Raw genomic sequence first — 18,106 nt, 5'->3', positions numbered from 1 at the left:
ATCTCAGTAATTTTTACTTTTTTGATATGATATGTTTCTTAGTTAGCCCAATATTCTAATCCATATAGCACACCTAGTCTTATAGTCGTCCTATAGAACTTCCTTTTTCATTTTAAGGGTATTCTACGATCACACAGCACACCCAAAGCACTTCTCCATTTTACCCAAAGCACTTCTTTTTCACTTTTAATCCATGTATTACATTTTCAATTTCTCCTTCAGCTTGCATAATAGGTGACGTCCAAGGTATCGAAATCTACTAGTCTATTGATTTCCTTACCATCATTTTTTATCTTTTCTCCAATATTCCTCCATCTATGACTAAAATTACTTTTTATATCTTTAGTCTTACTTCTACTTATCCTAAAACCTTTAGATCCTAAAGCTTCTCCTCATACTTCTAACTTAAATTCTACTCTACCTCTACTTTCATCAATCAAGAAAATATTATCTGCAAACATACACCATGGAACCTCATTTTGGCTACTCCTAGCACGTTCATCACTAGGGCAAATAGATAAATATAGAAAACTAAAAGCTACAGAAGGAAGTAAATTACTGATTAAAATGAGGAGCGTTCCAAGAATAGAAGTAGGGACCTCAAACCCAAAGCAAGAATTATACCACCAGGCCTAATGCCTAACTGGCCATAGAGCTTGCTTGGTTCATGGAGAGATCTAGAGAGAGAAAAGGAGATAAGAGCAGCATATCCAGATAATGGGGCAGCCTGTAAGAGACAAAAGCTGAAAATCTCAAAATATATTGGACTATTTGTTTGACATACCAATGCAGTATTATGGGGGGATTGTCTAGGAAGAATAATTTGCAACAGCTGAGAGGCCACTTCCCATTAGCTCAGACCTACCTTGAAATTAATCATTGTGTACATCAACACGTGGACCGACCTTTCCACACATCTTATCAGAAAGTGCCAACTGTTGCTTCAGCAACAGTGAACACCATTAATTAAAAGCGAACCAGCTGTGCACGGCATTGAGTGCACCCATTTTTCCTGACAGACAGCTACACACTCATCAACTCTCCATGTGACTGCAGGATCTCACATAGCACAAAGTCCACCTTGTTGCAATTTGCCTAGGAGACATCGAAACTAAAATAGAATTTGCTGTCATCATGCATAACTTCTGCCCCAAGTCCATGTGATTAAGAACTATTATGCAAGGTGTTAGGGTGTGACAATGTAATGGGGAAAATGGGGGAGTGAGATACTGCTATAATTGTATTCTTCAGGGATTTAGAATGAATATATGAATATCTGTGTTATCGCTTGTATGGTGATTCTTTTGTAGATGAATAATACAAGTAGTTCTTTTCATTGTGGTGTTCTGTTGCCTTGGATTATGATGTCTCTGATTGTTATAGTTTTATTCGGTGTATAAGAATATATTGCTCATGTGAAATCCTATTGTTCCTTGTTTTCCTTGAGTATTGAGACTCACCTGGTGCTCGTGCTTGCAGGCTTGAACGTGTGAGAGTTGGCTGACTTGTCGAGGGAGAGCTCTCAACGAGTGCCACACGGCCCTTACTTGAGTCCCATTTTGGGGGTCCGTGACAGTTGGTATCAAAGCACAGTGTGTGCGAGCACCATGCGTGGGATTAGGAGAAATAAGTCAGGAAGAGTGAAGCGCATTGAGGCGCTTGAGACAAAACTCGCAACCCTGGAGACAACGTGCGGTGACCTCCAAGGGTTGGTGGCAACATTGATAAAAGAGAAAGGCGGGTCAACAGAGCTTGAGGCCGCTGAAGAAAACCCTAGAGAAAATCTCTATGGGGTATCAAAAGTCGTAGAGAGACTTGAGGAACTTGAAAAATTCATTCCAAGTGTGAAATCCCTGGAGAAACGGCCAAGAGAGCTTGAGGCCTTCCAGAAGAGTATCGAGCAGTTGGAAGCCTTTGAGAGTAGGCTACAACATATTGAGGGCATATTACCATCTCTTTCATCCCAACGGGGAGAGCCAATAGAGCTTGAGGCCTCCTTACGGGAGCTAACAGATAATCTTGATTTCCTTATAGAAGATGTTAAAGTGTCCATTACTGCTTTGAAGGAAGATTTGAAGGAGATGGGCAATGTCCAAAGTGCAGTGGTCCAAGTCCAGAGGGATTTGCAAGAGATCACTGCGAAAGTGAATGCAGTGGCACAGTTAGCCCGATGGCCAGTTGCACATCCAAATGAGAGTTCTCGATGGAAGGTACCGGAACCTAAAAGTTTTGGGGGTACACGAGATGCAAAGGAGCTAGACAATTTCTTCTTTGATATGGAACACTACTTCACGTGCTCCCGAGTGGATTTAGAAGTGGACCGGGTCAATATGGCAACAGTATACCTGGTTGGTGATGTAAAATTGTGGTGGAGAACTAAATGGAATGATATTCAGCACAATAGATGTGTCATTAACACATGGGAGGGGTTGAAACAGGCGTTAAAGGCCCAATTCTATCCAGAAAATGTGGAGTATATAGCGAAGTGCAAAGTAATGGAATTGCAACAGACGGGCTCGTTAAGGAGTTATGTAAGGGAATACCAAGCCTTGATGTTGGACATTGTAGACATGACTGAATCGGATAAACTGATTCATTTTCTTCGGGGTTTGAAGACATGGCCAAGAAATGAAATACGTCGGCAAGGTGCTGGTGATCTCTCTTCTGCCCTCGCTGCTGCTGAACGGTTGGATGATTTTTCAGATACTTCTGGGAAGCGAAATTTCCCTACATCCGCCAATAATGATTCCCGTCCCAACAAAGTGTATAAGCCCACAAATGGGGGAAGGGATAAGGAGACAAATAGTTCTTGGAAAGATAAAAGAGCGCCCATGAATAGGGAGTGGAGGGGCGGAAGAACAGGGGGTGGAGAGCGTCGACCGATCTCTTGTTTTCTTTGCAGTGGACCACATCGAGTGGCGGAGTGCCCCGATCGTAAGGCTTTGAATGCTATGAAGGCCCTTCGAGGGGAAACCGAAACCTCGACAGCAATTCCAAAAGAACAACCGAATATGGTGGGAGCCTTGAGGTTTTTGGGGGCATTAGAGCGTCAAGTAATTAACAACAAGTCTCAGGAGAAGGGACTAATGTATGTGGATCTACTTTTGAATGGAAAGAAAATCAGGACCATGATTGATACAGGGGCCACCCATAATTTCATTGCTGATTCTGAAGCTCAACGGTTAGAATTGCAAGTAGATAAAGATGTGGGTAAGATAAAAGCAGTGAATTCTCCAGCGTTAACTACGGTGGGGGTGGTACCTAAAGTGGCATGCCAAATGAGATCATGGTCTGGAACAGTTGATTTCACCGTGGCACCCATTGACGACTTTGATGTGGTATTGGGGATGGATTTTCTTAAAGTGACACGCTCAATGCTGATCCCAGCTGCGGATTGTCTTGTGATAATGGGAAGTGCACCTTGTGCGGTCCCCGCAGCCTACAACAATTTCGATGAGAGGAAATTGCTTTCAGCCCTCCAATTCAAAAAGGGAGTAAAAAGGGGAGAATCTTCTTTCGTGGTTTTACCAATAGTCTCAGAAGATGCAGAAGTAGGGAAATATCCACTTGAGATTAAGGAAGTTTTAGAAGAGTTCAAGGAGGTGATCCCGGAACAGCTACCCAGGGTTTTACCACCTCGACGACAGATTGACCACGAAATTGAACTTTTGCCGGGAGTAAAGCCGCCAGCACGTGCCCCTTATCGAATGGCGCCGCCTGAGTTAGCTGAACTTAGAAGGCAACTGAATGATCTTATTGCAGCAGGGTTCATCCGGCCTTCAAAAGCACCTTTTGGGGCCCCAGTGTTATTTTAGAAGAAACAAGATGGTAGTTTGCGCTTGTGTATAGATTATCGGGCTCTTAATAAGGTGACCGTGCGCAACAAGTATCCTATTCCACTGATTGCTGATATTTTTGACCAGTTAAGTACAGCTAGATATTTCACGAAACTGGACTTGAGGTCGGGATATCATCAAGTGCGCATTGTTGAGGGAGATGAACCGAAGACCACTTGTGTCACACGGTATGGAGCATTTGAATTCCTTGTCATGCCTTTTGGGCTAACAAATGCACCCGCTACCTTTTGTTCTCTAATGAATCAGGTTTTTCGGGACTACCTTGATCAGTTTGTGGTTGTTTACCTTGATGACATACTGGTTTTCAGCGCATCCTTAGAAGAACATAAAGATCATCTTCGAAAGGTTTTTTCAAAAACTCAAAGAAAATCAGTTATATGTAAAAGGGGAGAAGTGTGCTTTCGCTCAAAAGCGTATTAAATTCTTGGGGCATATCATTGAGGAGGGCCAGATTCGGATGGATTCAGCTAAAGTAAAAACTATCAAGGAGTGGCGAGCACCTACATCCGTTAGAGAACTGCGATCTTTCTTGGGTCTAGCCAACTACTACCGAAAGTTTATAGAGGGGTACTCTAGAAGAGTTGTATTGTTAACGAATTTATTGAGGAAGGGGGTACCATGGGGGTGGTCAGAAGAGTGCCAATCAGCATTTGTTGAATTAAAGGAAAAGATTGTAGGAGATCCTGTGCTAATCTTTCCTAATGTGACAAAACCGTTTGAAGTGCAAGTAGATGCCTCAGACTTTGCATTAGGGGGAGTTCTCTTGCAGGATGGGCATCCAGTTGCTTTTGAAAGTAGAAAATTGTTGGGTGCCGAACGGAACTATACAGCACAAGAAAAGGAGCTTCTCGCAGTGGTACACTGTCTTCGGGTGTGGAGGCACTATCTCTTGGGGTCCAAATTTGTGGTAAAAACCGATAATGTAGCAGTTACTCATTTTTTGTCACAACCTGGACTGACGTCAAAACAAGCCCGTTGGCAGGAGAAGCTAGCTGAATTTGATTTTGCTTTTGAATATAAAGTGGGGAAGACGAATGAAGTGGCCGACGCTTTAAGTAGAAAAACTGAATTGGCAGCATTGAAAATCATCAGTCATCTATCAACTAGTAGGGTGGCGCTATCTTTGAAGAATCTTATCAAGGAACATTTAAGTACAGACCAGCAGGCGCAGTCACTAAGCAAACTAATAAACGAAGGGAAGACACGACAATTCTGGGTAGAAGATGGACTGATAATGACTAAAGGCAGGAGAGTCTATGTGCCTAAAGCTGGAAACTTGAGGAAAACCTTACTAAAAGAGTGTCATGATACGTTGTGGGCTGGTCATCCGGGATGGCGAAGAACTCATGCTTTGATTACACAGGGGTACTATTGGCCAAATATGCAAGATGATGTGATGAGTTATACTAAAACGTGCTTGATCTGTCAACAAGACAAGGTAGAAAGAAAGAAGACCTCAGGTTTATTGGAGCCATTGCTAGTTCCTGCTAGGCCATGGGAGAGTGTCTCTTTGGATTTCATTTCCTCGTTGCCAAAAGTAGAGGAGTTTGACACAATTTTGGTGGTGATTGACCGGTTCTCAAAGTATGCAACTTTCGTACCAGTCTCGAAGCCGTGTTCAGCAGAGAAGACAGCTCAGTTATTCTTCAAGCATGTGGTGAAATATTGGGGTGTTTCAGAAAGCTTAATTAGTGATAGGGATGTTAGATTCACGGGGGGATTTTGGGGTGAACTCTTTCGCTTGATGGGTTCAAACCTTAATCTTTCCACGAGCTATCACCCACAGACAGATGGTCAAACTGAACGTTTTAATGGGATGCTGGAAGAATACTTGCGACATTTTGTTCACTCCAATCAGAAGAATTGGGTTACTTTACTAGACACGGCACAATTCTGTTTTAACTCTATGAAATCTTCTGCAACTAATAAAAGCCCTTTTGAGATTGTGACAGGTCAACAACCTACTCTTCCACACACTCTGGATGGTCCATACAAAGGAAATTGCCCAAAAGCCTACCAATTCACGAAAAATTGGTTGCAAAACATCGAAGTCACCCGAGCTCAGTTAGAAAAAGCATCCAAGCGCATGAAGAAATGGGCTGACAAAGGGAGACGACCACAACAATTTGAAGCTGGAGATCTGGTTCTTGTAAAAGTGCCGCCGGAGACATTTCGCTTTCTTCGTGGCAAGGATAAAAGGCTGTTACGTCGTTACGAAGGTCCAATCAGAGTAATCGAAAAGGTGGGACATGCATCTTATCGGCTTGAGCAACCCGAGTGGATGAAAAGCCACAGACGTCTAGTTCATCCCGTGTTTCATGTAAGCAATTTAAAGCCATTCCACACAGATGAAGCAGATCCGCACCGACAAAAATTAAGGAGATCAACAATTTCCAGAAGGCATCCTGTCACCAAAGAAGTCCAGGAGATCATTGCAGACAGAGTCGTCAATCTAGACGGTCGTCAACAACAACAATTTCTGGTTCAGTGGTTAGGACTGGGGGAAGAAGAGAATAGTTGGGAAACAGCAAACAACCTTCAGCATGCCATACAGAAGATTGAAGATTTCAGAAATTCGTAGTCAACGACATCTACATCGACATTAGAAGAGTGAGAAGGCCGTCTACAACACATCGACGAAGACGTCGATAAATTGAGTGGGGGAGGATGTTAGGGTGTGACAATGTAATGGGGAAAATGGGGGAGTGAGATACTGCTATAATTGTATTCTTCAGGGATTTAGAATGAATATATGAATATCTGTGTTATCGCTTGTATGGTGATTCTCTTGTAGATGAATAATACAAGTAGTTCTTTTCATTGTGGTGTTCTGTTGCCTTGGATTATGATGTCTTTGATTGTTATAGTCTTATTCGGTGTATAAGAATATATTGCTCATGTGAAATCCTATTGTTCCTTGTTTTCCTTGAGTATTGAGACTCACCTGGTGCTCGTGCTTGCAGGCTTGAACGTGTGAGAGTTGGCTGACTTGTCGAGGGAGAGCTCTCAACGAGTGCCACACGGCCCTTACTTGAGTCCCATTTTGGGGGTCCATGACACAAGGCACAACATGGCATATTTTCACAGCACTTGGAAGAAGAAAAAATGCAGTAAAATGGCCCAAAGTTTTCTCTTACAAGGCAACTATACTTTGGCACTGGCTTAGTTTGAATCTCATTAAGAAAAAAAGTCACTTATCACCACCACAAATTATTATGAATTTCACTTAATATTAAAAACATGCATAAATTTTCAAGCTATCTAAATCTTAAGTGTTCAGGGTAATGTAAATAAAAAGATATGATAACATTTAATCCAAGAGTAAGATAAGAAGATAAGTTCAGATTTTTATTGATCATTCATTCACCATAGAAACTACAGGGAACTTTTCTGTTTTCCCTCCTCTACTTCATCTGTTCAACTGATAAAGAAGAAAAAAGTTGTGAAGATGTCCAAATTCTCTTTTACTTTCTGCTGCCTACCAAAGGATCATCAAGTTTCTTGTGATTCCAGCATATCTAAATTACAATTAGATTACATATATCAAAATTATAATTAGCTTAGAGATATTACCAATGCGTTGCCACCACTGAATTTCAAATATGAGCTGTATAATTTAACTGCAGCACCAAATTAAACTCTCAAGTTATATACACATTTGGAACCGCTTTGCTTTCTGTTTTGTTCAACAAAATCTGCAGAAACAGAGTTTTGAACTTTCTAATATTTAAATTTATTAAACAGGTAGGCAAGATGTTTAGAAATGCTTTTATTCAAACCAAAAAAATGTAGAACAATCTGTACCAAGTGCTATTTTTTTTTTTTTTTCCCAAGTAGAACACTCTCTACCAAATACTTGTAGTGTTTTTGTTTGCTAAATAATAATAAATAAATGAATGAACTATATAAAACAATAAGTTACATTTGACATGAGCAGTTCCTAACTTGACCTTATTTATGGTTATTTGGTATTTTGTATGAGAGATGAGCAACTCCCCAAGCAAAGGGGCAGTGTAGTATCACTATCAAAAAAGATGGAAACGAAAAAAAGATTAAAAACTAGAAACAAAAATTAAAAACTGGAAACTTGTTTGCCAAACTAAACAAATTAAAAACCAAATTGAACATATATTCATTTTTGTTCTTGAATCAAATAATGATTGGAAAGTATGATTACAAAAAGGTAGCAACATAAACAAATGAGTTATCCTAATTTGTTTTTTTACCATATTCCAAAGAAAGCATAAAACGAAAAACATGAATAACAACCCATAAACTGATTAGGGCAAGACCATCCAAGCTAGCCAATTAACCCACAATGTTAAGCTAATTTATTTGGTAATAGGCTCTCTTGAGTTCATCTATAACTCTTGTACCGTCATATCCTAACAATGTGATACAGCAAAGTAGCACTTGATCCCCCCTCTCCTTCCCAAAACAAAATACAAAAAATAAAAAGAAAAATAGGCTACAAAGAAGCCAAAGTGCCCACACATCCAGGGTTCCACCATGCTTCCGCACATTAAGAACTATGGCATGACAGTATTTGCTGGATTTATTAATTCAGGTTGACTTATAACAGCTGGATCAATGAATGGTCTTCAATCACACATTACTATTTTTTAATTTAAATATATCAATAAACAAATTTGCTGATTTTAATACTTCTTTAGATGCATTTTTATTATTTTTTATAGTATTTAATTTGTATATATTAATTTAACACTAGTACGGTGCAGAAGGTGTTTTTTCAGACAGCAGGAAATGTTTAGGTTGGCTACATTCTTCTTGCTGTGACAAAAAAACAAAAAGTTCTGTTTACTAAAGGAAAGAAAGATTGCCCAGCATAAGGCTACAGATGGGGCAACTCGGCCCACCAACATTACACCAAACATAAACTCCAACCATTCCCCATGGCCAGCAAATGATCCTATTCCCCCTGCTTATTGGAGGGCTTTGCTAGCTGTTGCAGCACAAGAAAGCACGACGGAGTTGAGAAAATATTTTATAGATAAACTGGTGCACACAGATGAATTTGTATCTGTAGGAAGTGACAATAATTGTACATAGATATGCTGATTTATTCTTGACAGCTTTAAAGTGTATCGGAGTTCAACATAAAAAACAATCAGCACTCATATTTTATACATTCTCAAGATCGATACCACCTGAAGTACAAGGTGAACCAACCTGCTTACCCACATTGATCCCATTTCGAAACAGGCTTAGGTTCAAGGAATGTGAGTCATCATGTGAGGCACCAGTTGACTGATTTTTTTTTTTTTTAGCAGTTAATTGGTGAAATTATTACGTAGGCCTTATTTCTTAAACTTACTGGTCACGCAAATCCACTTAATGGACAAAAGCATTGAAATGAAATAGGTATTACCGTATTACACTTCCATGTTCAAGCGGGATTGACTGCTCATCCAATACTTGAAGTTCCTCCAGTCGATTCCCAATTTTTATAGGTTTGGTCGTAGTTAATAGAAAACGTTAACACACTAGTGAACTACGAATTGGTACAGATGTCTCAAGATAGGGTCCACTTTCATTCCAAGACACTAAATCAAACAATCCAAATTTTAATTCAATATTGTTCACATTACATTTTTTTTTTTTTTTTGTCAAAGTAGGGAACCCGGGTACCCTTTTTTGGCACTACTAAAGCAAAGAGTCAGTATCAAACAACTCACCCTCCAAAAACACCAAAGGTGTGCTCAGCTTGATGATTAAGAAATTTTCGCCCTACCAAACAAAAGAAGTCATTATCAAGTATCAAGCATCTCACCCTCCAAAAGTGCCAAAGTGTGCTTGGCTCCATGTCTAAGAAATGGGTTTGTGCCTAAAATTGAAGTGATGGGATAGTAAAGAGGGAATAGGTCCCTTTTGACTAAGGGTTGGTTCTTAGCTTTCCTTTAGAATGAAAGTAGCTATAAAACCGCTACTACTTTGATTCAAACCCTGAGCAACTCCCATTACACATTTTCCACCACATAAGTATTCCCCCTAACATTCCACATTTTAGAACACGTGACATACTGCCATTCTGTACTTGGTTCATCTAGGTCATTGACTACACACAACGAGGAATAAACCCTGTTCCATAAACCCCTCCACACCCCACCTCATTTGAACTAGGATCTTGAAGGAGGAGTTCCCAATTAAGGTGTCCCCTTCAGGACCACTCACAAATTCATGATATGGAACCAGGGGACAACATGGGAGAAAATATAGGAAATATGAGCAAAGAAAGTGATGAGGACAGCTGCATGGGGACCTAAAGATATAATAATACTACCTGCTAATCATTTCATGAACCTTCGGTGTAAAACATGCTGTCAGAAGACATTTGGTGTCAGAAATTTACGTATCATGCTAGTTCTGGTTACCAAAAACCCGGTTTCCCTCACCACAAAAAAGGATGATGAATAATTTAGTATCAGTTGTATATTTTGCACTGACCTATGCATCCGTGCTGGCAGTTACACTCTGAGATCCAAGTTAGGAAACATAAAGCATGCAAACCTTACTAAGAACCTTCAAGAATCAAAGAATTTGATTTACAAAAGCTTCTACAAAACCCCAACCATCTTCGAAATCTGGACCAACCCAATAACCATATATTACAATGTTAGTACCATTACTTACATTAAAACAACAAGAAACAAGTCCATAGAGATGTCTTGAGGGTGCCATAGAATGGTGACAACAGCTCCAATTTGCAGAAAATGTGCTCCTACTCAAGCTGCTGGGGTTAAGTTTGATTGCTGCAGATGCGATTCGAACTGTCAGGGAGCGAGGAGAGAGGAGCTGCCAGGCACCTGTGCGGACAAGAAGAGGGGATTTGATGTCTGGTGTATAATGAGTCAACTACGTCAAGTTTATATTTGCATCTGAAACAAGTCTACTTTGATGAATCTACATTGACCTTTTAAAAAGAAGAAATAACATTCAAATATTTATTACTTTTCTTGCAAACTACAATTTATGATGATTATTTTTTTCACAATGATGCCAACTTACTTCAAACATTATGCTAAACAATGAACTTTATGCGATTTACATGAAGTATAATCATTTTATTTCAATGTGGTTCAATAGATATTCCATTGTGCTCCATTTAGATATCTAAATATCTCAAAGTCTAAAACTCAGACTCAATTAAAATCCACTTTTGTTCAAAATCCCAACTTATTATAACTTTAAAGGCCATAAATCCAAAAAAAATAAAACAAACTAGGGCAACATGATAGTAATGTTCATAGCTTTCCAAAAGCTAATTTTGATCATTTTGGATGTTATTTTTGCATTACACCAAGAAAAAAAATATTATTTAAAAATTTAAACTCATGTCAAGAGAAACTTTACATTCAGGAAAGGTTCTTCAAGTTTGACACTTGTGTAGATTTCTAGAAATATTTATTCCACAAAATTTATCCCTTTGCAAGGAAGCAAGGTTCTAAAATGAAGTTGAAGTTTGAAAATTTTCGAGAGTTCACATGATGTTCTCATTTTAAACTTTGATTAACTTCCATTAAAATACATGAATGAATTGAACTTTAAGTATAAGTGAACTTTATTTGAAAATGCTCTCAATCAAGTGATTTGGCAGAAAAGGATTCATGCGGTCGACCCCGCCAAGTGGGATTTAAGGCTTCTTGTTATTATTGTTGCAGTAGAAGTGAACTTTAAGCATGTGCTCATGGTACATATGTGCGAGAAGGAAGACTTTGCATGTAGTGCACACACACGTGCAGAGGTTTAATAAAAAAAACCTGTTCCAGCGGTTGCCTGGCTTGAAAACATTTCCAGATGAGATCTTCTCACATGCATTTCCTGCAGGAAAGGTACATCAAATATTAAGCCTAATTTACATACATAAAACATGAACAGCAGTCTTATACTCCTATTTATAAAAGTTGTGGGAAAGCACTAAGAATTGCACAGGTATGGCACATCAAAAGATTCAAAACTGGTCATGCAAGGCCAAACCTATAATATTTTTTGAATAATTTTGGGTAAACGCAAACTAGGCAAGTCCGTGAGTCAAAGTAAAAATCGAATACCAAAAGGCAGTTGCTTTGCTTCCCTTGAGCCCAAAGATTTGTGTGTGTGTGTGTGTGTGTTATATTGGCATTTTCCCCACATCTCCACCTCCATTGCAAAGGGTGGTCCCCTGCAATTCTTCTTGAATATCACTCCTTGCACCTAAACCTGAACTCCTAGTGATGCAACATAGCTAACCATTGATATCTGCAAAGTTTTAAATTAGTTTTGTGGAAAAAATAGTTATTCCAAAAGCTTGAGCTTTAGAGAACAGCAGTTTTATTCCTTTTATATATATTCCTACAAGCTCATGTAAAGCGTAAATGTGGAAAAAATTTATATTAGGAATCTAGTTCTCAACATTTAAATGTCAAAATGTCTAATCATACGGTACAACAAGAGAAATTTTTAGGTATTAAAAGGAGTTTCAAGACATAATGAAAACACGTATAAGAAACCATGCAGATTTAATTTTATCCCCTTTCTCTATTAAAAGGAGTTTCAAGACATAGTGAAAACACATATAAAGAAACCAAGCAGATTTAATTTTATCCCCTTTCTCTATTAAAAGGAGTTTCAAGACATAGGGAAAACGCATATAAGAAACCATGCAGATTTAATTTTATCCCCTTTCTTGTTCTTTTATTTTTGTTTCCATCATTTGGAACAACATGTTTGAAAGTTAAGACATGTAAGCAGATGGAACAACCATAGAGTTGAGTAACAAAGAAGTTGTTCTAGGGAAAGGATGCTAGGCTGCACAAGAAGGGCAGAGGTTATGCAGTTCAACTGTTGGATCAAAATATTTTCCACCCTCCTACTTTTCTAGAATTTGAACCAAACAAACTATTAGCCATGCAGAATCCACATTATTATCTCTTGTCAATCCCCACAATCAAAAAGCAGCAAATATTGATCACAAATCCATCATAATAAAATCTATCTAATAAGCAATTCTCCACCATCCTTGAAAATTACCAATAACTACCTCAATTTCACAACTTCACACAAACATGCAAGCCATTTCCACGATTTTTTTCCAAATTTTTTTGGCGAGGAATCCCCATTAATCAGAATTCTTAATAAGTCTCAAAAAAAGTTCCTCTAAAATTTGTTACCAGATTTTATTAATACTACACAAATTTTGTCTGCCCATTGACTATTAAGCAATTACATGAACTGTTTTGGAAATAGAAAAAGGAACTTGTTCACTCCATTAGTTTTGTTTAATACAAAAAAAGAGTAAAGTTGATCAATTTATTGAGAAATTCAGTATGATTATACAAAGCATTCCATTTCACTACAGTACAGACTAATGACTTCTCAAGCACTTAAACAATGCACTCACAAAATCATCCTGAAAAATTACCCTCTAAAATTAAAGTATTAAACTATAATACACCTTGTGTTGCATTTTGTCCTCATGATCCTAAATTCCAAGTTCATAATGTTGGCCTTACAAGACTTGAAATCTTGTTTTGATGCTAACAAACAAATGGAACTTAACATTTTTGGTTGAGTGGTGATATTTCAGAACTCATAAGGATCACATTTGTGAAAGCATGGTCAAAGTGCTCACAAGGATCAAATGAAACTTAAAAGAGTCAAAACATGGATTTAAAGAGGATTTAAATAAAGCTTGAAGATTATGAGAGCATGCATATTAAAGTGAACTTGCTAAAAGCCTAAAGTACATTGAAAGCTTGAAGAAAAGATGGACTCAAAGCAAGGACATACATGAAGACTTCAAGAGTTGAAGGAATTTTAAGGAAGTTTTATGTAAGTACTTCAAATAATTTCAATATGCATACATGAAACTCTTAGGTTAATTTTTTGGACTTAAATACCTTATAAATACTTGAAAAATATTTTTATAAGGTGAAAAAATATTTCAAAAAGGTTAAAATTATTTTTGAAATGAAAAACACTAAAAAGAGGTTTTTCCAAATGCTGTCATTTTTTCTACATCCGCATTGAGGTGCATTTTTCTCTATCAAAAACTCCTTATTTTAAAAAGTATTCAACATGAAAGTTGTAGGATTTTCTCTTAGCTTTCTTTTGACACCAAGAACACCTAATTTGGAGTTGTATGAAAAAAGTTATGACCAAAATACTGAAGTGGGGTCGAAGCTGTCAGCAAACTGAACACTGTTCACAGCTAAACTTCAGAAGACTGAACAGTAGACAAAACAACCTCAGGCGACTAACCCTGTGAGTTCAGGCGCCTGAACCTGTACTAACTTCGAAAATTACAGTTTTCTGAAACTTCAGGCGACTGACTCCAAGACTTCAGGCGCTTGAACACTGTTAACAGTCATATTTTTTAAAAGTTTTTAAATTCAAACTTATATTTCTTGTACTCCAAACTTTCTATAAACTTAGGAAACACTCCAAGCCACTTGGGGAACACGAAATAGACTTGATTTATCATCTATAAATAACCCCCCAAGGCTAAGGATTAATTAAACCAAGAAAATACAGCAAACAAGCCTTCTTGCTCTCAAATCTTCCAATTCTCTCAAAGCTCTCTTGTGCAATAAATTTATGAGTTTCACTACTAAGATTTGCTGTGAATTTATCAAGAAAATTCTGAGTCTACTCTTAATTCTTTCAACCTAGAAAGAAAGCTTACGGTGATATCTTCTTGAGCTTCATATTTCCATATTGTGAATTTGATTGAAGTATATAGATTTAACTTGTACTAATCAGCTCTTTGTGTGAGCATTCTTTGTACACATCTATTTGATTTGTATCTTGTAGATATTGGCGGTTCAAAGTTATTTGGATCGTTGGCTAAGCGTGGGGATATCACTTAGAGAGGTGGGCTCTAACCTAATTGAATGAGTGACCGAACGAGGGTATATCGTTTGAAGAGGCGGACTCTAGCCTACTGAAAGAATGTGTAAACGGTGTTGTTCCGCCCAGCAAAGGAACTAATTTAGTGGAATCCTTTGGTGGTTTACCAAAGGCGAGGACGTAGACTGGGTATAAGCCAAATCTCGTAAAAATCCCGATTTCACTCTCTCTTTCCCTTACTCTTTATTTTCAGCACATATAAATTGCGTGGATAATTTAATTTCTTAATTATATATACTACGTATATTTGGAAATCAAGTAAACTTAAAGTCTAATTTTGATTTGGGTTGCGAAAACCAAAAGGGAGTACGTTGGTTAAACCATACTTTGCGAAAACCATACGGGAGTACGTTACTTGGTTAACACCCAAAGATAAATTAACTAAAAATTTATTTGAATTCTGAATTTTGAGAAGAGTGTGAATGTTTTGTTGAAAATTACTTTGAAGCTAACTCATTATCAAAGGGATTGCATTAACAACAAGGTTGCACACAAGTTGAAAAAGTTGAGAATTTCCATTAAGTTGCAACGTATATCTTGATTGAATGTTTTATAATTGATTGATTTGGATAGTGTGGTTGGTTGAAAGGTCGATTGGTTACTTAATTGGTTAAGTACTTGTATTGTGGTTGTGGATTGAATTTTGTTTTAAATATTTATTGTGTATTTGATAAAATAACAAGAAAACAAGAATTCATTTAAAAAAGACTTACAAGAGGTTAAGGATTCTTGAAGAGAATTAAATAAATTTTAAAACCCAATTCACCCCCCCTCTTGGGAATACAACTTACTTTTCACATAAATTTCATTATACTTAACAAGCCCTCAAGTGGACAAAATTCTGATATGTAATTAGTCTTCGTTTAATCTCAAGGTTGAGAGTGAGCCTTGGGTCAATAGTAAGGTTGCTCCTTTGTAACTAGTTGGTTAGTCTAAAGAAATAGCCTATCTAAATAAAAGCAAGGGTAGGGCTGCGTACACTAGGGTGACCTCCCCAAACACTTGCAAAAGTGGGGAGTCTTGTGCCTCAGGGACACCTTTTTCTTTTTTCTTTTTTCTTTTTTCTTTCTTTAATCTCAAAGATGGCATAACGTAAACCCCATGCGAATCTTAATTATCCAAAGAGATAACTTGACAATTTTTTTTCTATGGAGCAGCTGGAAGAAGGGGGAAAAAGGTTAAAACTGGGACCTTGAGTTCAGCAGCTATAAATCATCAGATAATGCGCAAGACAGGTAACATAAAATGGATAATAAAGAATCAGTAGCCATTTAAGAGAACACATCAACAATTGGGTTTTTCCAATGTGGGAAATAATTACAGCTTGTAACTTCAAAGCAAAAGAAAACTCCCTGTTTGGTTGCCGAGAAATCAGAGAAAAGACAGGAAAATTTCAAGTCTATTTTCTACTATTGCCCTTTCTACTTATAAACAGCGCAAAACTCAATCAAATTGAACAAGTAGGTGTGCTTTGGTCAGTGCAACAGAGAAGTCGAACAGTCAAAAAGTTACTACATTTCTTGTTTTCCTCCGTTTTCACAGTTACCAAACAGGGCCTCGAGGTTTTTGGGGAAGATTTGGAGAAGAAAAATAAGGGTTTTAGTATACCTCGGTTAGGGTTTCTGAAGCGCCGACAGGTAGAGAGAAGCACACCGGGACGAAGCACGCCATGTTCGCTTTTTCTATTGCTGGCGGTAATAAAATTCCATTTTCTTGCAAGAAGATTGAGCCTTTGCTTATTACGCTGTTTAAATTCACAAAATTCGTTTTCGAAACAACTTTTACGAATCTGAAATTGTCTATTCTAAATACGCTTTCTTTTGTTTAGATTTTAATGGTTTTAATTTATTTTTCCATAGTAATTCTAAAATTTACATTCGTAAAGTAAATCATTCTGTAAGTCTTTTTTTAAATAAAGATGTAAATAAAATTTGTGTGAATTTGAATTAAATTTAGATTAAAACACTCCCAAATATTTTAAATTTTTTTAAAAAATAAGGAAATCATATAAAAAAAATAGATTACCATTTTTTTACCACCATAGGCAAGGTTGTTCTTGGAGTAGTAAAAGCTGAAATTCAAATATAATTATTAAGTAAAATAGTCATTACAAATTATTTTCTTATTACAATATTTTTTATTTTATGTATTTTTTTTTTTTTTGTCTTCATTATCATTATTATAGTTTAATTGATTTAACTTTACATTTAGTTTTAATATATGATTAATGAGTTTTAACCATACAATAGTCTCAAGTCTCAATAGGTGGAGTTGGCTAAATGAATTAATTTTTGTTAATTTATGCAATTATAAAATTTTTTTATATAAATTTAGGGTAATTAAAATTTTTATTCACTATTTCATTTCAAATTATTTTAGGTCTAAACATTAAGCCCTTTGATTTTGGTTCAGAATTTTGTTATGTGCTCAAAGTTTTATTACCAAAAATACTAATTTATGTATTTTAATTTTATTGTTCATACAATATATTTGACCACTCGAACCTAGATTCATGTTCAATCTTATAAAATATAGCATGTTCTTTACCTTAATCCCGACAATCGAATTTTACAAGCAACCCAACAAAGCCAATCAAACCTCCTAAAATTTTCTCCAAATTTTGAACTATTTTTTACTACTTCCTAGCCATTCAAAAGAAAGTATTAACTATGAATAGTGTGAAAAATAAAAGAACATTAATCAAGTATTTTATTTTTCAGTTGGTAGTTAGCATATAAACTTTCTAAGCATAAATTGAAAAATAAATTAAATTTTTTTGGTGGCCTGGTTACGAATTAATTAAACTACTTCAATGAATAAGTTATTTTAGTTCAACCAAATTTTACATAGTTTTACTGATACACAATACAATATTTTTTATCTTTTGATGCATCTAATTTACATATTGTGATAGCAAATGGAGGGTATATTTGATATTTGATATTTTGCAAATTGAAAGGTAAGGATTGTGGTTAAATTTACCAAATAATTTTTAAAAAAATTTTAAGATTAAAAATTACATTTGATATTTATAACCCTACTTTATATATACTTTATTTTCGAATTAAGTATGTTGGAAAGGAGGAGTGTAACAAAACCGATAAAAACCAATGAAAATTGACCGCACCAAATTGAACTGAACCAAAATTAGTTGGTTTTGAAGGTGAATTGGTTCGGTTTGGTTTAGTGAATGGAAGAACCAAAACTTTCAATTTGAGTGTTTAAATTCGTAGAAAAATCGAATTGATCCAAACCATATATATAGTTATTTATTTAACTTATTTGCGCTTAAATTTTTTTTCAAAAAAAGTGGATATTGATTTGTTATGCTAGATTAGTAGATT

At 36.7% G+C, this 18,106-nt stretch overlaps 1 protein-coding gene across 1 annotated transcript; it reads right to left on the bottom strand.

The window, feature by feature from the left end:
- Positions 1–10,361: 10,361 nt before the first annotated feature.
- LOC131154296 (uncharacterized) lies at positions 10,362–16,559 on the bottom strand. The gene is made up of 3 exons (XM_058106976.1): positions 16,371–16,559; positions 11,636–11,696; positions 10,362–10,681 (listed from the first exon to the last, which is right to left on the bottom strand). The coding sequence occupies exons 1-3, from the start codon at positions 16,431–16,433 to the stop codon at positions 10,407–10,409; spliced, it is 399 nt and encodes a 132-aa protein (XP_057962959.1). The 5' UTR covers positions 16,434–16,559; the 3' UTR covers positions 10,362–10,406.
- Between the last annotated feature and the right edge of the window lie 1,547 nt (positions 16,560–18,106).

The sequence above is a fragment of the Malania oleifera genome, chromosome 4 (genome assembly GCF_029873635.1).
Source record: "Malania oleifera isolate guangnan ecotype guangnan chromosome 4, ASM2987363v1, whole genome shotgun sequence".
In the NCBI taxonomy this organism is placed as follows: domain Eukaryota; kingdom Viridiplantae; phylum Streptophyta; class Magnoliopsida; order Santalales; family Ximeniaceae; genus Malania; species Malania oleifera.
The sequence above is the reverse complement of the archived record's forward strand: the minus strand, read 5'-3'. Positions and strand labels throughout refer to the sequence as shown.